The sequence below is a fragment of the Macrotis lagotis genome, chromosome 1, assembly GCF_037893015.1.
Source record: "Macrotis lagotis isolate mMagLag1 chromosome 1, bilby.v1.9.chrom.fasta, whole genome shotgun sequence".
NCBI lineage: Eukaryota > Metazoa > Chordata > Mammalia > Peramelemorphia > Peramelidae > Macrotis > Macrotis lagotis.
The window spans coordinates 845,384,246-845,406,218 of NC_133658.1; the positions used below are offsets into that span (position 1 = coordinate 845,384,246).

General features: G+C 35.3%; 1 protein-coding gene across 1 annotated transcript in view; it reads right to left on the reverse strand.

Moving 5' to 3' along the window:
* The window catches only part of LOC141508065 (CUB and sushi domain-containing protein 2), a 619,633-nt gene that overhangs the window by 257,821 nt on the left and 339,839 nt on the right, over window positions 1-21,973 (reverse strand). Inside the window, exons 21-23 of the mRNA XM_074216347.1 lie at window positions 20,593-20,749; window positions 16,905-17,096; window positions 11,798-11,924 (exon numbers count right to left, since the gene is read on the reverse strand). Of these exons, the coding sequence (XP_074072448.1) occupies window positions 11,798-11,924; window positions 16,905-17,096; window positions 20,593-20,749 (476 nt within the window). The remainder of the gene's footprint in view (window positions 1-11,797; window positions 11,925-16,904; window positions 17,097-20,592; window positions 20,750-21,973) is intronic.

Here is a 21,973-nt window from a genome sequence, read left to right on the forward strand (position 1 = left end):
GAAGGTGATAATCTTTGAGCAAGTCCATTAAGGTTGATCATCACCCCATATTGCTGTTTGGGTATATACTATTCTTCTGGTTCTGCTTATCTCACTCAGCATTAATTCATGCAAATCTTTCCAGGCAACTCTGAAATCCCATCCTTTCTGGTTTCTAATGGAAAAATAGTGATTCATAACATACATATACCACAATTTGTTCAGCAATTCCCCAATTCATGGACATCCCCTTGATGTCCAATTCTTTGCCACCACAAACAGAGCTTCTATGAATATTTTGTAAAAGTGATGTTTTTACATTTTTTCATGATCTTTTCAGGATATAGACCCAGTAGTGATATTGCTGGATCAAAGGGCATACACATTTTCATTGCCCTTTGTGAATAACTCCATATTGCTCTCCAGAAAGGTTGGATCAACAATATCCATTCCTATTAAAAACTAGAGAGCATAGGAATAAGCAGAGTTTAATAATCAGTATCTATATAAAACCATCAACAAATGTTATTGTACAATGGCGATAAACTAGGAGCATTTCCAATAGGACTGCGGAGAAACGGAGAAACAAGGAAGCCCATTATCTCCATTACTATTCAATATATTATCAGATGTGTTAACTTTAGCAAGAAGAGAAAAAAAAAGAAATTGAAGTAATTAGAATTGGCAATGCAGAAGCAAAACTTCCTCAGATGATATGATGGTATATTTAGGGAATCCTAGAAAATCATCTAAAAAATTACTTAAAACAATTCATAAATTCACTAAAATAGCAGGATATAAAATAAACCTAAAAAAATCATCAGCATTTCTATATGTGAACAACAAAGTCCAAGGGCAAGAGATAGAAAGAGAAATTCCTTTTAAAGTAACTGCAGACCACATTAAATACTTGGGAATCAACCTCCCAAGACAGCTCCACAAACTATATGAACACAAATATAAAATACTTTTCACACAAATAAAGTCAGATGTAAACAATTGGAAAAATGTAAATTACTCATGGTTAGGTTGAGCTAATATAATTAAAAATAACAGTTCTATCCAAATTAAATTACTTATTTAGTGCCATCCAATTCAAACTACCAAATAATTATTTTACTGATTTAGAAAAAATAGCAACAAAATTCATCTGGAGAAACAAAAGGCCAAGAATATCAAGGGAATTGATGGAAAAAAAAATGTAAAGGAAGTTGGCCTAGCTCTACCAAATCTAAAATTATACCATAAAGTGGAAGTCATCGAAATTGCCTGGCACTGGTAAAGAAACAAAGTAATGGACCAATGGATTAGGATAGGTACAAAAGAAATAGTAGTAAATTATTATAGTTATCTATTATTTGACAAACTCAAAGACATTAGCTTCTGGAATAAGAACTGACTATTTGACAAAAATTGTTGGAAAAACTGGAAAATAGGATGGCAAAAAAACTAGGCATAGATTTACATCTCACACCCAATACCAAAATGTCAAAAATGGGTATAGGATTTAGATATAAAGGGTGATACCCTAGACCATTTAACAGGACAAGAAATACTCTGTCAGATCTATGGTAAGGGGAGAAATTTATAACCAAACAAGAAATTAGAGTATATTAACTGTCAAATTGATGATTTAGACTATATTAACTTAAGTTTTTATACTAATAAAACCAATGCTGCCAAGATTAGAAGGAAAACATAAAGCTGGGAAAGAATTTTCACAGGTAGAGGTTCTGATAAAGACCTCATTTTAATAATATATAGAGAACTGAATTCAATTTATAAGGCTCCAAGTCATTCCCAATTGATAAATGGTCAAAGATATGAAAATACAGTTTTCAAAGGAAGAAATTAAAGCTATATCAAATCAAATGAAAAAAACGTTCCAAATCATTACTGATTAGAGAAATGCAAATTAAAACTACTATGAGGTACCACTTCACACCTATCAAACTAAGATGACAAAAAAGGGAAAATGATCAGTATTGGAGAGGTTGTGGGAGATTTGGGACATTAATGCATTGTTAGTGGACTTGTGAACTCGTTCAACCATTCTGAAAAGCAATCTGAATCTATGCCCAAAGAGCAATAAAACTGATCATACCCTTTAATCAAGTGATACCAACATTAGGCCTATATCCACAAGAAACCATTAAAAATGGGAAAAGTCCCACATGTTCCAAAATATACACAGCAGCTCTTTTTTTAATGGGAAAGAATTGGAAATTGAGAAGATGTCTATCAATTGGGGAATGGCTGAACAAGTTATGATACATGAAATATTATTGTTCTATAAGAACCCATAAATGGTCAGATCCTAGAGAAGCATTGAAAGAATTACAGGAACTGATACTGAGCAAAGAGAACATTGTACACATTAACAACAACATTGTGAGTTGATCAACTTTGATGGATGCAGCCCCTCTCACCAATACAGAAAATTGGATAACCCTGGGAGACCTATTAGGAACAATGCCATCAATATTCAGATGAAGAAAACATAACAAAACAAACTCAATCTGAATCTTAATGAATATTATGCTCACTTTAAAAAAAATTCTCTTATGTTTTTCCTTTCTATCCCATGGTATTCTTTCTTTTTTCCCTTAGGCTTAATTCCTCATACAGAAAATAACTAATATGTAAGCATGTTAAACACAAATGTTCAAGTACAGTATTCACTAGATTGTTCACAGCTGAGGGGAGGGGGATAGAAAGGGAAGGTGGAAGAAAATTATGTAACTTATATTCATGTGGATGAATCTTGAAAAACTTTCATGACATATAATTGGAAAAAATAAAATATCAAAAATAAATAAATAAAATCTATATGAAGACCTGTAAAAAATAATAAATAATGCAATTGCATCAAAGAGGAAACACATTAAAGGTAAACACAAGGAAAGACAACAACACAAAGAAAAATTAAATTTTTGGTTCAGTACTAATAAATGAAGAGGCCAGTGAACTGAAGACTACCCAGAAGTCCAGTCCTTTCACTACATAGCCCCTCTTTCTCTTTTTTCTTTCCTTTTCAGAGAAATTGGGTTTCCAGGTCCTATTTCCCAAAAAAATATATCTAATTTTTCAGTATTTTTTTGTTTTTATGCCATCATTTTGTATATATCTCTATCTTTATCATTATCTATATACTTCTCCTTTCCACTCCCCTACCCAGTGACCTCTTGTGACCCAGATTTAAAAGGAAAAAAAAGCATTCAACAAAAACAAACATATCAACGGAGTTTGACATTATATGTAATGTTCCATACCCATAGTTCCTTACCTTTGCAAAGAAAGAAGATGATTAATTTAACGGTTCTGCTCCAGGACCTAACCTGTTCATGTTACTTATATAGAAATCAATTTTGTCTTTCACTTTTTCCCATTTACATTTTTTTAGTCAGGATGTTATAGTTTTCCTGATTCTGCATTCTTCACTCTCACTTCTCAGACTGTATGACTTTCCCATGCTTCTCTGTAAAATTAATTTTGGTATACCTCACAGTAATATTCCATTACATTTATATATTACAGAGTTTATTTAGTCATTTCCCAACTAATGGGCACCTATTTTGTTTCTGTTTTTTTTTGTGCTGCCACAAAATTATTATACATATTTTAGCTAATATGTGATTTCTTTCTGAGTCTAATTTCTTGGATTTTATATGTAATAATGAGATCTCAGTGTGAAAGATCAAGTCACTAAGAAAAAAAGCATAATTCCAAATTGTCTTCCAGATTGGCTAGATCTATTTACCACCATAAATAATTTGAGATTGTCCTGATCTTCATCATTGACTAGCTAAAACCTCTATTACTTTTGCAAATTTCTGGATTTTAATTTTTTTAATTTTCATTTATTTCTCTTACTACTCAGTATATGGAACTAGCTTTCACATGATTTTATTAATTTGCAATTCTTTTGAGAACTGCTTTTTCATATACTTTGACCATCTATTCATTACAGAATGGTTATCTTATATATTTGTATTAACTTCTTATATAAGTAGGATATACTTATCAAAGATTTCTGATGCAAAGTTTGTTTTCTTTTTTACCCTCAACTGGCATTCTCATGAAGACTTCCTTAGAGAAAGGAATAAAAGGCTAACAACATAACAAGTGAAGTTGATTATATCATTAGACAAGAAATGATTGGTTAAGAATCTGATATTTATTTTAGAGAAAAAATAAGTTGACTGATCATTAACTGGTCAAAAGTAATGTCAACATTAACATCAAATAAAATAGAAGAGAAAAATACACTATATCCTATCGTAACAATCCATATTCGACTTAATTGAAAATTTTAAAATAAAAAGATACTGAATGACAAGTACAAACAATTCTTTTTTTTTTAGGTTTTTGCAAGGCAAATGGGGTTAAGTGGCTTGCCCAAGGCCACACAGCTAGGTAATTAAGTGTCTGAGACCAGATTTGAACCCAGGTACTCCTGACTCCAGGGCTGGTGCTTTATCCACTACACCACCTAGCCACCCCAGTACAAACAATTCTTAACAAGACTTAGCTTGTCATAACAAGGATAATGAAATAATGCAGAAATTTCCTCAACCAGTTTGCTACTCTGAGAGATAATGAAGTTAAATTAGTAACATTTTAGATTTCAGGTTAATTTCTATTATATTACAGAAAAAGATAGATGAAGATTACAACAGTCCCATCTTAAAATATTTTGCAAAAGGCAGTGAAAAGAAAAATTAACCTGCTGAAAACTTGGCATAAAAGCCATCTAATACACACAATCCAAAGAGCAGTTGTAAATAAAACTGGCAGGGGAATAGCAAATATAAATTGAAAGGAAGAAATCTGTCAGTATTTCTATATCAATCTGTTCTGATCAGTGGAAACATAACATTTGAATTCGTAGCTTAATACTTAAGTGGACACAGTATAAGATTACTGAAAAGATATTTAGGATGACAAAGGAAGAAAGAGTGGTTGCACAATATGAAGAATGCACATTTTAGAGGTAACAATTTTCAAGATCTCAATGTGAGAAAGATCCTAAAAAACTAAAAAGTTATTCATGTGGCAAAACATCAAAAAAGATATCAGCCAACACCTATTAATATGTTTATTTTTTTTCCCTCAACAGAAGCCTTATGAAAATAGTCTGTGCAAATTTCAAGGATATCCTTAATGGAAATACAAACAGGCACACTGCTGATAATTCTGCTGAGTGGGCCAAAAATTCTCAGTCATATAGTTGACTGAGATGATAAAAATAAAAGATCTTGTGTTTATTGGCATACATAAAAGAATGACTACAGAGCATAATGCAAACTTAAGAGTTTTCTCTTCACTTGAGGTATTTCTTATATAAATGTTTAAGAATCACAGAAAAATCCTTGATAGCTACACAACTGTAACTTTATGCAAGGATACTCTGACTTTCAGGGGCGGCTAGGTGGTGCAGTGGATAAAGTACCGGCCTTGGAGTCAGGAGTACCTGGGTTCAAAACTGGCCTCAGACACTTAATAATTACCTAGCTGTGTGGCCTTGGGCAAGCCACTTAACCCCATTTGCCTTGCAAAAACCTAAAAAACAAACAAAAAAAAACAAAAAAAGGATACTCTGACTTTCAATATTAAGCAAAGCTTAAAAGATCTAAAACTTTTGTCTATGGAGGCTACTTCTTGTATGTAGATGACATTTTGCAGGCTTCATTAAGTTCCAGATCATCTAGAAAATAATCTAGATCAATGATCAAATATTTGATTAAAGGAAACTGATCAAATTTTGCTGAACCTAAAGAACAAGACAGAGACCAAAATTTGTTAAGTTTGTAGATCTTTAATTTCCCAGGGACTGCCTGGGGATTAAGAGTACCCAAATCAGGCAGTACCTGAGTGTTCAGGGGATAGGGTTTTTATAGTGTTTTGAGGGGAGGGGGTTACTGAGAGCAAGCAGGATACAGAAGCAAAGACAGTAGTTAGATATATTTTCTTGTCATACTACTACAAACATATGTAAACATATGGTTCAGTATAGATAGGGGCTAGACAGAGTTGAAAAGGGTCACGGTCTTTGTGTTATGTCTGAACATGTTCCCTGAGATTGAGGGAGTCACAGATTCATGGACTTCCCACAGATTTGAGGGAGTGCAATTTACTATCTGATGGTTCCAGCCACAGCTGGGGAAGGGGTGGCAGTCCTGGGAAGAAGCAGGAATTTTACAGATATAGCAAGATAATTAGGCTCACAAGGGTGCTTTGTGAATCTTAGGCAAATTTTTGGTATATCTGTGACCCCCAGAGTCAAGCATTTGGGTCCTGTAGGATTATTTTCAGATCCAAAGGCGCCTAGCCAAAGTTATATTTCTGAGGTGTTTCTCGGGGTCCAGAAAGTTGTTCAAGGACCCCTTCTATACAGGGCTTACACAAATATTGATATTGTACTTCAATTTTTAATCCATTTATTTCTATATTACAAAAATGAAGTGGATCAAAATACAAATTGCCAATATTATTTTTTGCAACTAGGTGGGGAGTGAATGATTTTTGTATATATACTGTAGACAAGAAGTAAAGATAGACAATGAGATGAACTTAGAATTCAGTAGATAAAGAATAACAAGTGACTATATTTGGAAAAAAATATAGTGCTTTGAGTGATCATACAATTCTCATTGCTGCCAAAGTTCATTTTATCAACATGAATATTTTCCTAATAATGTTGTAGGTACAAATTATGAAACATCATGAAGTATGGAGGGCAAGATATAAGCAGAATGTTTATAGTGATTTACAAATACAGTGATATATATGTAGACATACATGTATATATATATAATATACATGTATGTATATGTTCATGTCAATAAGTAACACCTGTTATTGGGGCAACTAGGTGGGGCAGTGATAGAGCGCTGATCTTGGAGTCAGGAAGACTCATTATCCTGAATTCAAATTTGGCCTCAGACATCCACTAGCTGTGTGACCCTGGGCAAATCACTTAACCCTGTTTATCTCAGTTCCTTATCTGTAAAATGGGCTAGAGAAGGAAATGGCAAACCACTCTAGTATCTTTGTCAAGAAATCCCCAAATGGGGTCACACAGTGTTGATTAAAACTGAAATGACTCAACTGAACTAGTTCAACAGCAGCAACACCTTATTTGCATAAAGGACAATTTGGTCTCCCAAAAAGGAGAAAAGAACTAAAGTCAATCATTTCTATTCTATTTTTCAGGGATAATAAACAATTCCTTGGAGAGTAAAAGAGCTTTAAAAGGAAATAAAAGATAAAAAATAAATAAAATGAAACAAAGGATAAGAGAGAAATACTAATACTAAACAAAAGAGAGAAATACTAACTAATAGAATGTAGTAGAACTTGACATACAGAAGGAGAAGAACCTTGGGAAATTTTGAGTTAATTAAAAAGAGATGCTTTCCATGAAGGAGGAAACTAGATTATTGTAGAAGGGAACAGCTATTTGTATCCAAGAAATTATGATGTGGAACATTAGCCCTATAGTTAAGAAATCCTCAGTCAGGTATTTAATATAAAAAATGAAAAATAGCTGTGACTTCTCTCTCTCTCTACTATGGGGTTCTCTTATTTGTTGGCCTGAACTCTATCACCCAACCCACTGGGGCCAAAAGGTGAGATATTATGCTTCTCTAGATCCAGATCCAATATATAGTAGAGAATTTATTGAAATTTGTCAAATCTAGTGATAGTATCCAATTAGTGAGGAGGTAGAACTGGAGAGGATGCTAGAAGCAAATAGAAGCACAACTACTTTGGAATTAAATAAAATTTAGAGTACTTTTTAGTTCTCTTTTTCCATTTGAATCCTGATCTGGTACCAAAAATATATCTTTCAATTTATTCTGAACTTCTATATTTCTTTTAACTTTTAGTAATTTCTATGCCTTTTACATTTATGGGTTTGTAATGCTTTAATTATTATTGTTTGTTATTATGAATATGCTTTAATTGTATATTCAGAGCCCTGCTGACTCTGGGTGAGATGTCTTATAATAAATAAAATTATTTTCTTTTCATATTTTGAATGTCATTTGGAGTAATTTAAACTAATTCTCATTTGGATGACAGAGTAAGACCTCTGGAGACAACAGTAGCAGCAGTATTTTTGTGAATGCTTTCTCATTGGTCTACCTTCTCCTAAATTAGGCAACAGCTGTTCCTTTAGCTGTTTTTTCCCTATAAATGTGAAAATCTGCAGCTGAGTATCATGAGTGAAGCATCCATTGTCTAAATGAGACTTTTTTTTTTTTCTTGTGCTGCAATAAAGAATATTCAGTAATTGCCGTGGAAACCCTGGAGCCCTCTCCAAGACTCTAATACACCAATAAGGAATGCAAGTTATATCTATTTGTCAAGATACCACAGGGTGTTTTCTCCACTTTTAACATATTTTTTCTACATTTGCAATGTGCAATGGAACAAAAATTTGCCACTCAAGATAATGAGGTTAGCATTAGCCTAATCATCAAACACTCTAAAGACTTTGGCTTTAAATTCAATGATAATACAGAAATGAACTATGAAGAGAATAATTTCATCCTAACTTCATGGAATATTATTTTATTACCACCTTCATTTAAGTGGCAGAGTTCTAACATGTGAACCCTTATGATAGAATTGTCTTCTAAAGTACAGAAAAGGGATCTGTATAGCCACACTTTTAGGCAGGAGCCCATTAGCCTTATCTGGGGCCAGTTTCTTATCAGCAAATGTTCTAATATACTGCTAGTAATATAATTATCTCAGGGTAGTTTTTCATGTCTTACTGGAACTCTATCAATTAATTAACAAATATTTATTAAGTTCTATTATGTTCCAGACCCTGGGCTAGCTGCTACAAATACAAGTTTATTTGTTTTTTTTTAAATCCCCATTTTAAGAATTTTATATTCTAAAAGAAGAAAATAAGCATATATTTATAAATACAGAATTAGTATATAGTGAATAAATACAAACTTATAAAAAGCCATTAAATGCATGATAATTTGAGAGGGAAAGAAGTATCCTATTGAAAATGGTACAGTAGTCAACTGGGTCCATCAAGAAGCTCTGGAACAGTACTTCCTATAATTAACCCCACACTGCCTAGAAAAAGCACCCTGTACCATTCACAGAAACTTCTGTGAATCCCAAAGTCAATCCAGCCAAGTACACTGTCATCTGTGCTATGCTATCTCTACATGTCTTATACCACTGGGATTATGAAGATCTAATACACATTGGGACTTTCTATTATAGTTATGATCTTATTCATGCCAAGCACCATCTGGATGTATCTGGTAGTGATCTGATATTTTAACTTATGAAAATGGTAACAGTGAAGTTTCAGCTTCACTATCACAGCTGGAGAAAAGACAGTATATGACATCAAGGAAAAGTGATCTTATGACAGCCTAGACTTTGAGCAGAGATGGTCACTGCTGCATCCAGCTCTTCTCTATCCTTATAGTCAGTTTATCACCACTGTCAAGGAAGGATTAAAATACCCAGAAGTCTCTTCCTGGATATGAAATCCTGTGGTATCCGGACAACTAGATGTTGCAGTGGATAGAGCACAGGTCCTGGAGTCAGGAAGACCTGAGTTCAAATCTGAATCAGACATTTAATAATTACCTAGCTGTATGACCTTGGGCAAGTCACTTAACTCCATTGCCTTGTTAAAAAAAAGAATGGAAGAAATCCTGTGGTATCCATTAAACTACCTTCAACTCAGTCATGAAGTGTGATGCCTGACATCTCTTAGGATCTGTATGCTAATACCATATTGTTTTGACAGGATACAGAAAGAGATTACAATCCTTACACCATGCCCAGTGAAAATCAAGATCATTTCCTCACCTGAACCCAAGTCCCCTCTCTGAATTAGAGACCTGATAGAGCTTCCCTGTTCACTGATGTGAATCAACAAGCAGGAGAATGACAAATCTGAACCCTCCACTGAACACTAAAAATGCTTTCAAAGTGGAATGGTTTATGGCATGTTTATGGAAGGTTTATGGTTTTTGTCAAATGTTGTAAACATGATAGTTGTCCAAAAATAGAGATGATTTTGAAATGGTTTTATTTATTTATCTGTTTGTTTGTTTGACTCAGGATTTAGAAACAGGGATAGTGAAAGTGATTAACAGTCTAAGTCTACTGGAGACAAATATTCCCAAAGTTCTATAATGCATATTCAAGCCTCTCATTGCTAGTTTGTTTGTTTTTTAAAGTCATTACAAAAGTTGTATGATGAATTGTAAAGCGAATTTCTTGCTTCTATGAAGACTGACAGGTTCTGTAAAAGGTAACTAATTATATAAATCTAAACAAGGGGAGAAGTACTATTGCTTACATGTAAATTATGTACTTATTTTAAAAATATAAAATGTTTTACATCTTCCATACTGATCACTGTTTCCCTTTAGCAAATTCAGCAACTGACTCAATTAACTATGAACAAAATCGTGTACTCAGAAGGCAAAGCAGGATTAACAATTACATGGAATTCTACAGGTAAGACTGGCACAAACTGAAAGTACTATGGTGCGGAGATGCATGTGTATATATAGGTAGCCAGAGAAATTCACAATTCTGGAGACTTTAGGACACTACAATGACTTTTTGGTTGTTCTGTTCTTTGACTACTCATAATATACTTTAAATGTCTCTAAGCAGCTTCCAATGATCCCTGCCCCTGAGGTAGAGATAAAGACCAGCTTATACCCAAAAGTCTTTGAAAAAGCCCAGCATGGCAGTGCCTTCAATGTAAGCTTGATGAGTCTCATTGGATTTTTATTTAGCTTTTCACATACCATACCAGAGCAATTGTGGTATCTGACCTGGTATTCCAATAACAAGTCCCTAGGCTAAATGACTTTGAGGCTTGAATGAACTTTTTATTCTAGCCTATTCATTGTGACTGTTTTTGTTTGGATCATCTAAGACATCTTCTTGAATGATATAACTAACTGTTCTTTACCTACTTTGAAAGTATGAATATTGTTTTTCACAATGTGGCTGAATATAAAACTCATGGCAGAAATTCAATGAAAAATTTCTGATATATTACCAGATTCTTAGGGGTTAAATTCCTTAGCTTCAATGGTGAAAAGCAGCTCCTCTGTTATTCTAGCTAGAGATTGCGTGGGAACATAACTGGGTAGTACAACTCAATTATGTATCATTCATATTTCTTCTAATGTTACCTCAATAAAAAGAAGCTATATTACCATGGAGGCCTTTGACAGGTATCATATTAATAAGTAGTGTCCATGTCACCTTAAGATACTTCCTGATGTATAAAAGGATGCAAAGGCTGTTTTAAAAAGGAACCTCAGTTGTTAGGCTTTATTAAAAGAAGACTTGCTACATTTAAGCACCCTAGCTACATATTGTCCCGGGTAAGTGGTGAGTAGTGTAGCAACTAGTGAAATCAGGGGATAACCAGATGTCACATCTAAGACTCTCTTGATGATTCTTTTTTTTAAATCTGAGTATTTAGATTTCACTCCTTCAATTTCCTAAAGTGCTAATAAACTTGCTTAAACTCATCTCTGTTTTGAGCAGATTGAAAAAGAAGAAAGGTGATAATCACTAGAATTAGTCAGGATATCCCAGTGACATTTGGAGATGCTAGAATACCTTGTAACAACTACAATGATTATAAGATGCAAAAATTCTGAGTAGCATATGAAGCTCTGGTCCTTTTTCCCTGAGGTCAAATTGCAAACTGGTTATCTCATTTAGGATATAAAACAGTCATTATGTAGTAATATCCCTGGAAACCAGGCCATTGCCTGCTTCCATTTTCACTTACCCTATGGTGCACCCTGCATCAGCTTCAATAATCCAAACACAATTGAGATTGTGGTCATAGGGAGCTGGATATCCAGGTGACAGCACTTGTCCAGACAATTCTCCTTTGATAGTCCCTCCACACTCAGCTGAAAGAAATATCAACAGAATAAGAGGCAAAGAAGAAACTTGATACAGAGTAGCTATTATGCAGTCTCTAGAAGAAAACGGTGAAAACAATAATTCCAGGGTATATTGGGGGCCTAAAATAGGAGTAATCTAGCAGGTTAACATTCTCCTTTAATAGTTTGCCTTTTTGTTTTCAAAATGGGGGGAGGCTTAACAGAGAAGAAATGTGCAACCCTTTTGATGTCTTGTCACAAATCACCAAAAACTTGGCATAAACTCAAAGAAATAAGATTTTTTTTTAAATGGGTCCCTTAATTCAGAGATCAGATTTGGAAAAGTCGCCACCACCATGTGTATTCTGTGCTCCAAAATCCTATTGGATTCATACTGTGTTACAAGGTTAAGGCTGGCTTAGATGTGCGGGCAAGAAGACAAGCTATAAGGGACAACAGGCATTAAGAAAAACAGGGAGACAGAAGCAAAGATGAGGATGAGAAGAATGCTGGAAGAAAGGTGAATACAGCTGGAGGGGAAAAGAATCATGAAACTATGGCAGGTTAAAGATAAAAGGTTTCTTAAAAACACCCAACATTATTATTCATTTTATAGCAGAAACAGTCCAAGGTCACACAATTGAAGTTAGAACATAGGTCTAAACTAAATTAACTAAACCCAAGTCTAAACTAAACAAAGTAAAACTAAACTAACAACAAATAATGAAAATACCTACTAAATAATAACTGAAATAGCTAACATTTATACTATACTTTGTTTTGCAAAGCACTTTATCTTATTAGTTCATTTGCTCCTCACAACAACCATGTAAAACAAGTATAACATTACCCTCTACTCCCACCCCATTGTACAGATAAAGAAAATAAGGTTCAGAGAATTTAGGTAAGTTGTCCAAGGTCACACAGGCTAGTGTTCAGAGAAAAATTTAGACCCAGATCTATTTATTGTTCTATGTCATATTTGCCAGAAAATAATCCCTGAACAAATAGTGGAAAACCACTGTTTATAGAGGAATACTATTTTACTTTGAACAATTAAAATCATAAAGTTTTTGTATTTTTTTTTACATGAAGTCCATATTTTAGCTCTCAGTGATTTCTCCCTATTTTTCCTACTTTTGTCATATGGACCAAACAAGCTAATTACTCTTTCATGTGACTCTTTTGAAGACTGAAAGACAGTTATATGTAGCACTTAATCTCTTTTCTATAGGCTAAACATCACCAGTAATTGTGAGGGGAAAAAATCCACATCCAGAAAAAGAACTATGGAATCTGAATGCATTCCAATATTTTCAATTTTTAAAATCTGTTTTAGGTTTTTCCCATCTTATGGTTTTCTCCCCTTTTGTTCAGATTCTTCTTTCACAACATTATCTAATTTGGGTATTTTAATATATTTATACATGAATAACCTTTATCAGATTATTTTGCTATTAAGGGGAAAGGGGAGGAAAATGAGGGAGGCAGAAAAATGTGGAACTCAAAATCTTGCAAAAAAATCAGTGTTGAAAACCTAGTATCACCAGTTTCTTCACTGAAATGACACGATTTCAATAATCTCATTATGCTGATGCCCTTCTTTGGAAGTAATTTAGTTTATCAGTGTGCTTCCTAGTTGTAGTAACCAGAAACAAAGGCTATCCTGCAGGTGTGGTCTGTGTGTGATAAAAATACACTAAACAAAATCTTCAGGGACTGGTCTGAGCAAAAGAATGTTTTTATTCTCTTTTCTTTCTTTTTTTTTGCAAGGCAATGGGGTTAAGTGACTTGCCTAAGGTCACACAGCTAGGTAATTGTTAAGAGTCTGAGGTTGGATTTGAACTCAGGTCCTCCTGATTGCAGGGTCAGTACTCTATCCACTGTGCCACCTAGCTGTTCCTACTCAATTTTCTTGAGAGAAGAGCAGACTCATGATCAAAGAGCTGCATCTAAAGGACAGTTAAGCAAGATTATATAGGTCCTAATGCAGGTCCCCCTCCCTAACCACCCTTTCCTTTAACCCATTGGTTGGGTTTCTGGAGGCACAATCTTATTAGAGGAAAATCTACCCCAGCAACTGGCACAGAGAAAAGAATGAAATGTTTTCATAATAATTTTCCCACCAGATGGTGAGGTAACTTGGGACCTTCATAATTATCTTAATGAAGTAATGTCTGTGGTTAGATTGTCCTCCCAGTCTACAAAAATAATCTTATCATCAAGCAATTGGCCCATGAGCTTCTTTTTTGGAATGCAAGGTCTTTCTAGGAATAGTCCAATAATAATAGGTTTTTTTCTTAATATTTCTTAACCCTGAGAGGACTTCACTAGGAATATTAACCCTATGAGTGTTTTACTGGTAATAGTCCACTCAGGTCTGAACAGGAAACAGTAATTTCTGTGCCTTCGATGGATCTAAATTCACCTTGTCTTGTCTTTGACCTCATTAGCTACCCTGCCCCTTTAGAGAAACTTCTACCTTAAGGCCTCAAATTCTACCTTAATGATGAATTCCTGCCCATAACATTTTTTTCTGGAGGAACTCCAATCATATCTCTCTCCCTCTCTCTCTGACAGTCAGAGTTAAGTCACTTGCCCAGGGTCACACAGCTAGTAAATATCTGAGGCCAGATTTGAACCTTCTACTCCAGAGTTGGTAATCTATTCACTGCACCACTCAGTTCCCCTCAGGCTTCCCTTAACTTACAACTTTACTCTCCAGACTTCTTTGCTTCCTTCTCTTCAGTGCCAACAGTCTTGTTCCTCCCTCACCTCACTTTTCAAGTTTTTTTTTAACTTTTGTCTTCCTCCATTAGAATGTAAACTCTTTGAAAGTAGGCATCTATCTCTATTATATATCTTTATTACCAGGGCTTATTAAGGCAAAGCCTGGCACACCTGAAGTGTTTGCCTCATCACTGTTTTATCACCTATATGGTTCTTTTAATTTCCATGCTGATTAGACTTAGACATCTTTGATCCCTCTTAACTCTTCCATGTCTTGACATCCTGGGGATATTTCAAATTCCAAATTATTTCTGTTGCAAGTAGTGCTATCAGGCTTGCTCAAAATGGGGCCCACCTGTACACAGGATGAGGATTGCACACATGAAGTCTGGCCCCCAAGGTTATGATGAAGTTGTTGGAAACAATTCTCTTCTCATCCCAGGAAATCCTGAGCTTCCTACCTACCACTGGACACTTCTTTGGGTTAAGGAAGCAAAAGTATTGTTGAAAGACATAGATTGTGTGAAGGAATGATACCCTTACAGATATTCTTAACCATATATACACTTCAAAAGAAAATTTGGTCATATTGGCCAATATGAAGTTTGGGAAATGCAGGTCCCCCTCCCTAACCACCCTTTCCTTTAACCCATTGGCTGGGTTTCTGGAGGCACAATCTTATTAGAGGAAAATCTTCAATGCACAGGTGAGTTCTGCTGGACTAGCAGACATTTCCAAAGTGCTTTAAGGTTTACAAAGCATTTTATGTGTATCCTTTCATGAGATAGTGAAGTTCACAGTTTAAAGTGGGGGGATTAGATGAGGGAGGAGCAGCACTGGGGAGGCAAAGGTGGGAGAGGAAAGGGGACAGGAAGGGTAAGGACAGAAACATAGATGGAACTGAAGTTGGAAGAGAAGAGCAAGAAAGGGAAGAGAGGAGCAAGTGGAATCAAAGACACAAGAATCTTTGATTATTTGTGCTCTTCAACATGATCTGGTCCCATTATGATCACAAATAGAGTGCTCATAAGGATATCGATCATAGAGGGTTCCTTAGGCTACAGAAAGATTTGATTTATTATCTTATTTGTCCTTAAAATATTCCCATAAAGGAGGTAGGAAAGGAAATTTGATCTTCATTTTACAGATTGGGAAAATGGAGATCAGAGATGTTTGGCTTATGTCAGAGTGCTTGCAGATTAGTATAGGCACAAATTCAAAGTATTGTGGTGGTAAGGAAACACACATGACCAGAAAGGTTCACAAATCTGGAAGTTGATGGACTCTGAAATGACTTTATTTGGGAATTCTCTCCTTTGACAATCCATTAGAGACCCTCTAAACTTCTCGAAACAACTACTGTGGTCACCTTCCTCTCCTATAAGGTGGAAATAGACTAGAATATTCCCTGAAAACTTAGAACAAGTCAAGCATGGTGGTACCTTCATCAGAAGCTCATTATATCTCCCCTGGGCTTCATCTAGCTTTCCACATGTAACACCAGAAATTTTGTTGCATCTGCCCTGGTACCTCCTTATCAAGTCTCTGAGCTGACTACTTTAGAGAATTAGTGATAAAACTCATACTAGAAACCAAATATCCTGAGACTTCCAACTGGTTCTTTTTCAATTGACTATATAATTTCTTTAACAGTATACCTATTGAGAGGCGGCTAGGTGGTGCAGTAGATAGAGCACCGGCCCCGGAGTCAGGAGTACCTGAGTTCAAAAACAGCCTCAGACACTTAATAATTACCTAACTGTGTGGCCTTGGGCAAGCCACTTAACCCCAATGCCTTGCAAAAACTAAAAAAAAAATAGTATATTTATTGAAATAACATACAAAGGAGACATTAGAAGGAATATGCAAGTGGAAAGCATAAGACTGAAGGTCAGGAGACTAAAATCTGATCTTAAACCTGCCACCTACTAGCTATGTGACTTTAGTTAAACTATTTAACTCATTGAGCCTTCATTTTCCCTCTCTGTCTACTGGGGAGAGGAATACCAGCCCTGCACACCTCTGGCTGGTACAGTAGGGATAAAAACATGAATGAAAGAGTGCTCTGTAAAGTATAAAATACAACAAAGATGTGATATATAATCATTATCAAACTAACATCCTCAGATGGAGAAGCCTTGCTATCAAATCTTGATAGTGACATCTGACTGGAAGTTTATTTTATTATTGTTACAGAAAAAAGGAAATGAGGGTAAAAAGGAGGGCTCACTAAAGAAGATATAAAGGGATAATGAATGGGAAGCATAGCAATCTTACCAATGCATATGGGAAGAGGTCTATCCCAAGCCCTGCGCTCTCCAGTCAGGCACATCAAAACTGAACTGCCTCGTAGAGTGTACCCAGGATCACAGTTGAAGGATACTGAGCTTCCTGCAAAGTGGCCCCCATCATGTACTTTGTAGCCAAATTGGGGGATTCCAGGATCTTCACATTTGATGAGTTCAAAGCCTGGTAGAGAAGACACAATTGTAAAAAAAAAAAAAAATCTGACCCATGTTCAGAAAACTTCAAAGAAATCCCTTACCTACCCTTCCCAATGATGATTAGGACAGATTAGAGGAAGACAGTGATATTTTCATTGATTTCACTCCTGCATTTTCTGAGTAGGGCAAGGAGAGAGCTAAGTAACAAGAGCCTTGAACTTTATAATCAACTAATTGATTCTCATCTTTGTGTCTTTACATATACACTTATCCTCATACAGAATGACTTCTCAACTCTTAAATTCTGGCAAACTACATCTCTAAGCACTTTCAAAAGTCACCTCTTTCTGGAAACTTTCCCTGATTGATGCTACCAAATTCTGATTGTTTCTCTACTTTGCATCTCTTCAAAAATCAGGTACCTTATGCATTATACTAATTTACATCTGCCTTTAAAGAACTAATATTTGAGTGACTCCTCCGCCTAGCTGAGAATTCTTCAAGGGAAGGACTGGGTATTGCAATGATTTTGTATTCATACAAAGTACTCTGTCATTAATAGATATTCAAGAATATGTAGCTGACCATGGTAGGATGGAATATGGGGGGGGGGGGGAATCTTTCTAATGTAACTTCAAAAGCACATTTTACTCAGCTTAGAAAGCAGCTTCTATAGTGAATTAAAAACTGACCTCAGAAGGACTAAGAACTTCGTTCAAGTCTGCCTCTGGCATATCATCCTGGCTATTTTTCTGAGTGACACTTCACCTTTGGTGGCCAGACAAATCTCTAAGATTATAAATTGCAAAGCAAGTACCAATCTGCATTAAGAGAAAGAATTTCCTCACTAAGAGTTCCCTGTACTAATAGAATTAAAAAGTCTGTCACAAAAAATTCTATTTAAATGTGCTTTAAAAGCAAGTTTTATAGAAAATGAAATATTTCTGTTAGGCTCATGCATGTAAATGTATGCTAATTTTATGTAGGCTAATTTTTATGCCTTTTAGAGTCAGAAATAACAGGGTTAATTATAAATATGTAGGCATGTATGCATGCATGTAACCTCATCAACTCCCATGAGTTTAACTATCATCTCTATACAAATAGTGCCTAAATCTATATTTCAAAACTATTCTCTCCCCTAAGCTTCCATCCTGGTATCACCAGTTGCTTACTGGGCATTTCAAAATGAATGTTTTTGAAAATATGTTAAGCTCAACAAGTCTAAAACCAATCTTATTAACTTTTTCCCCAACATCTTCCCCTCGTACACATATCCCTATCTTTCATGGATATTCTTCCAGTATCTTAAGTTCATAATCATAGCTTAAGATACTGGAAGAACATCTGTGACAGATAGACTCCTCATTCTTCCTCACCTAACATATCTAATCATTTACCAGATCTTATAATTTCTGCCTTCACAATGTCTCACATCCAAATTCTTTTATCTACTCACACAACTACCTCTAGGGTAAGGTAATATTATAATTTTTTAATTATTTTACAATAACAATGGTCCCTGGTGTCTCTTGAATGTTGAAAGATCTGGCTTTATTTTTTTTCCCTCAGTGTAAAGTCTATTCACCCCCCAACCTCTTAATAGCTGTATTATTTTCTTCTTATCTGGAATCTCACATAATGTCTATTCTCAATTGCTTTCTCTTAACTTGAGACTACTCTGGAACCCTATTAGCAGTTTCTATTTTTTTCTCAGGATCACATGATCATAGATAGAGACTAAAAGGAACTTGGAGTCTACCTAGTCCAGATCTTTTATTTTACAGGTAAGGAAAGTAAAAGTACAGGGAGATTAAGCAAATTGCCCCAAATCACACAGATAGGCAACTGAAAGAAAAATGACTTGAATTCTGGTCATCTGATTCAAATCCAGAGCTTAACAGATAGACCTCCCTGACAGCTATATTGACAAGGGGCTTATATCAAAATATATTAAAATATAACAGAAACTCCTTTATTTAACTTTGAAAGTCCTCCACAACCTAGCTGCAGTCAGGCTAAATTGATTTCCCTTTGTTCTTTACAGGTTTCACATTGCCTAGAATGTTCTCTCTCCTTACCTCCACTTCATAGAGGCCCTATGGATTCTTATGAATGAAGCCTTTCCTAACCCTGCCAATAACATTATATCTAACTACTTTGTGAATGTTGTTATGTTTACACCTATTATATGCATATGTATGTATATGTATATAGTTTTAAATAGATGTATATAAATATTGTGTGTGTGTATTTATTTGTCCCATTAGAATGTAAATTTATCATGAGGAGAGATTGTTCAGTCTTTTTCCTTGAAATAGCAGTGCCTGAACAATGCTTAGCACAAAGCAGAAAATAAATTGTTTGTTATATAATTGTAGATTAATATAAGTGTCTAGGTAATTATGAATCATAGATTTTGATCTGGAAGAAATGGAAGATTATCTATTGCCAGGGTTCTTAACCTGGGATATAGGAACTTTTAAAATATTTTGATAAATAATTAAATACTTCATCTTTTGTATCCTGCATTTAATAAATATTCTGAGGTGTATATATAGGCTTCACCAAACTGCCAGAGAGGTCCATGACACAAAAAAGCTAAGTACATCCTAAGCTGATCTCATTTTACAAATGAGGAAACTGATGTCAAAAGAGGTTAAGTAATTTGTTCAAAGTAAAGCAGGTAGCAAGTGGCAGAGGGCAGACTGAACAGAGGTTCACTGATTTCAAATCCAATTACAGTACACCCACTCTCTAAGAGTGGGACAAGGCTTGGAACATTTTAGAGAAGGAGCTATAAAAGTCCCTTTTGATTAGAGAAAGGCATTTTGGAAACTACAGTACAACCTGACCTTTCTGTCTACAAAGAGGGGAAAATGTAGAAAAGTATTTTTCACAGGGTTGGCATATGTCATAAGGAAAATACCTCTCATTTGAGTTATTAAAGCTACATAAAAAAGTTACAGGGAAATTTCAGTTCCAAATGTTAAAGAAATTGTATAAAACCCTGACAGTTGTCAGACAACCAAAATATCTGATTAAGTTAAAAATTATCTTTTTAAATCCATAAGCAAAGGAAAATTTAAAACCCATTATAGATTAATGGAATAATTTCAAAAGTAGAAAAGGCAGATATTTTCAAGGTATTATTATGTTTTCAAATCTTTCTATTATTTTTATAGATGTAGGGATTTCATAATAAAGCATTTAAATAAAACTTCTTTTAAACATTTTAAAAAGAAAAAGTAATATAAAAACATAGCATGATATCACATTCAATTAACTACACCTATGAAAAGACAGTTTATATTATAATTAGAGACTGGGAGCCATAATCCACATAGTGGCAGTTTACCTGAATTAAAGGTCTAGTTATTAAAAGGAAATAACCAGTTTTTCAAGCACTAGCCTTAGAAAACCATGATGTTAGAGATAATACTACTATATTTTCTTCACATTTACCAAGGGGGCAAGAACAATATGACTTCAATACCCTCCCAAATACAAAGACGACTTACTGGAAAACTGAAGTTCAAATCCCTTGCTCGTGTTCTCAGAGTCAGTAATAAAATCAAGCCAGAGGCTACTGGATGTGCTGTTTAAACTGAGCCCCAGCATCTCAGAGCGACTGAACACACCCAGCAAACGAGCAGAGTTATTGCTGCCATCATAGACCTGGGCACAGGAAAGACAGGGCCAAACTACTGCATTAGAATTATAGAAGGTATTAACATGAATTTGCTTAAGAGCAGTAAACAATAAAGTCACTGAAAACTTGATGACATTGATTGGAAATGAAAAAGCAACAACAGGATGGAATAAAGTAGAAATAGTGTAATGGAAATGACAGAGAAAGAAGAGATGGCCGGAAGGGGAAGGCAGAGATCATGGCAAGAATCACAGTAGTGGAGAGAGTAGAGAAGAGTTAGCTGAAATTGTAGAGTTTGTAGATGTGGCAGAGAGAGCAGAGGCAGAAGAAAAATAGGTGATCAGGGAAAGGTGACAAAGAGACAAGAGACAGGTAACTGTAAATGTGCCCTGACTGACTAGCTCTAACCCTTATTCTCTTCTTGACTCCAAAGGAAGAATTCATTGTTTGAAAAGCTTTGGCTACTTTGATTGTTTCAATGGGGACTAAATCTTGAAGCATCCCACAATCCCTGCCTCCCACCACCTAAATTCTCTCCTAGTTGACTTTCAGATCTAGAGCTGTAAGGAACCTAAGAGACCATTTAGTCTAAACTCCTCCTTATGTGGGCAGCTGGGTGGCACAGTGGATAGAGCATCAGGCCTGGAGTTAACGTAGACATTTACTAATGTGTGACCCTGGGGTAAGGCACCCAGTTTGCCTCACTTTCCTTATCTGGAAGGAGTCAAGTTCAAATATGACTTTAAACATCTAATATGTACCCCTGGACAAGTCAAGTAACCTTGAACTACCTCAGTTTCCTCAGCTGTAAATGAGGATACTAGCACCCATCTCCTAAAGTTTTAATTAGGATTAAGTAAGATATTTACAAATCTCTTATAGTACCTGGAACATTGCTGGCACTTAACTGCTGTTTCCCTCCTTTCTCAGACTATACCATCTCTTATCCAGCTCATGCTGTCAAAGAAGGGTCATCCTAGGGCACCTACTGCTGAACCCATAGCAATCCAAAAGTCTTGTCCTCACTAAGCACCATTCCTTCTTGTCATTCAAGTGCATGGACACCTTTTCAACCACTTGTTGTCCTCCTATCTCTCACCAGGGAAGGAAGTGCTTACTTTGTTGGATAGGGATAAGGACTTAGACAAGGGAGGAAAGTATAGGTGATAGCAGCCTGAGAAGTCAATATCTGCTACTAGGGATGTGAACTCCCAGGTGGCAGGCTAAGGTAGCTAACCTCTGTCCAGATG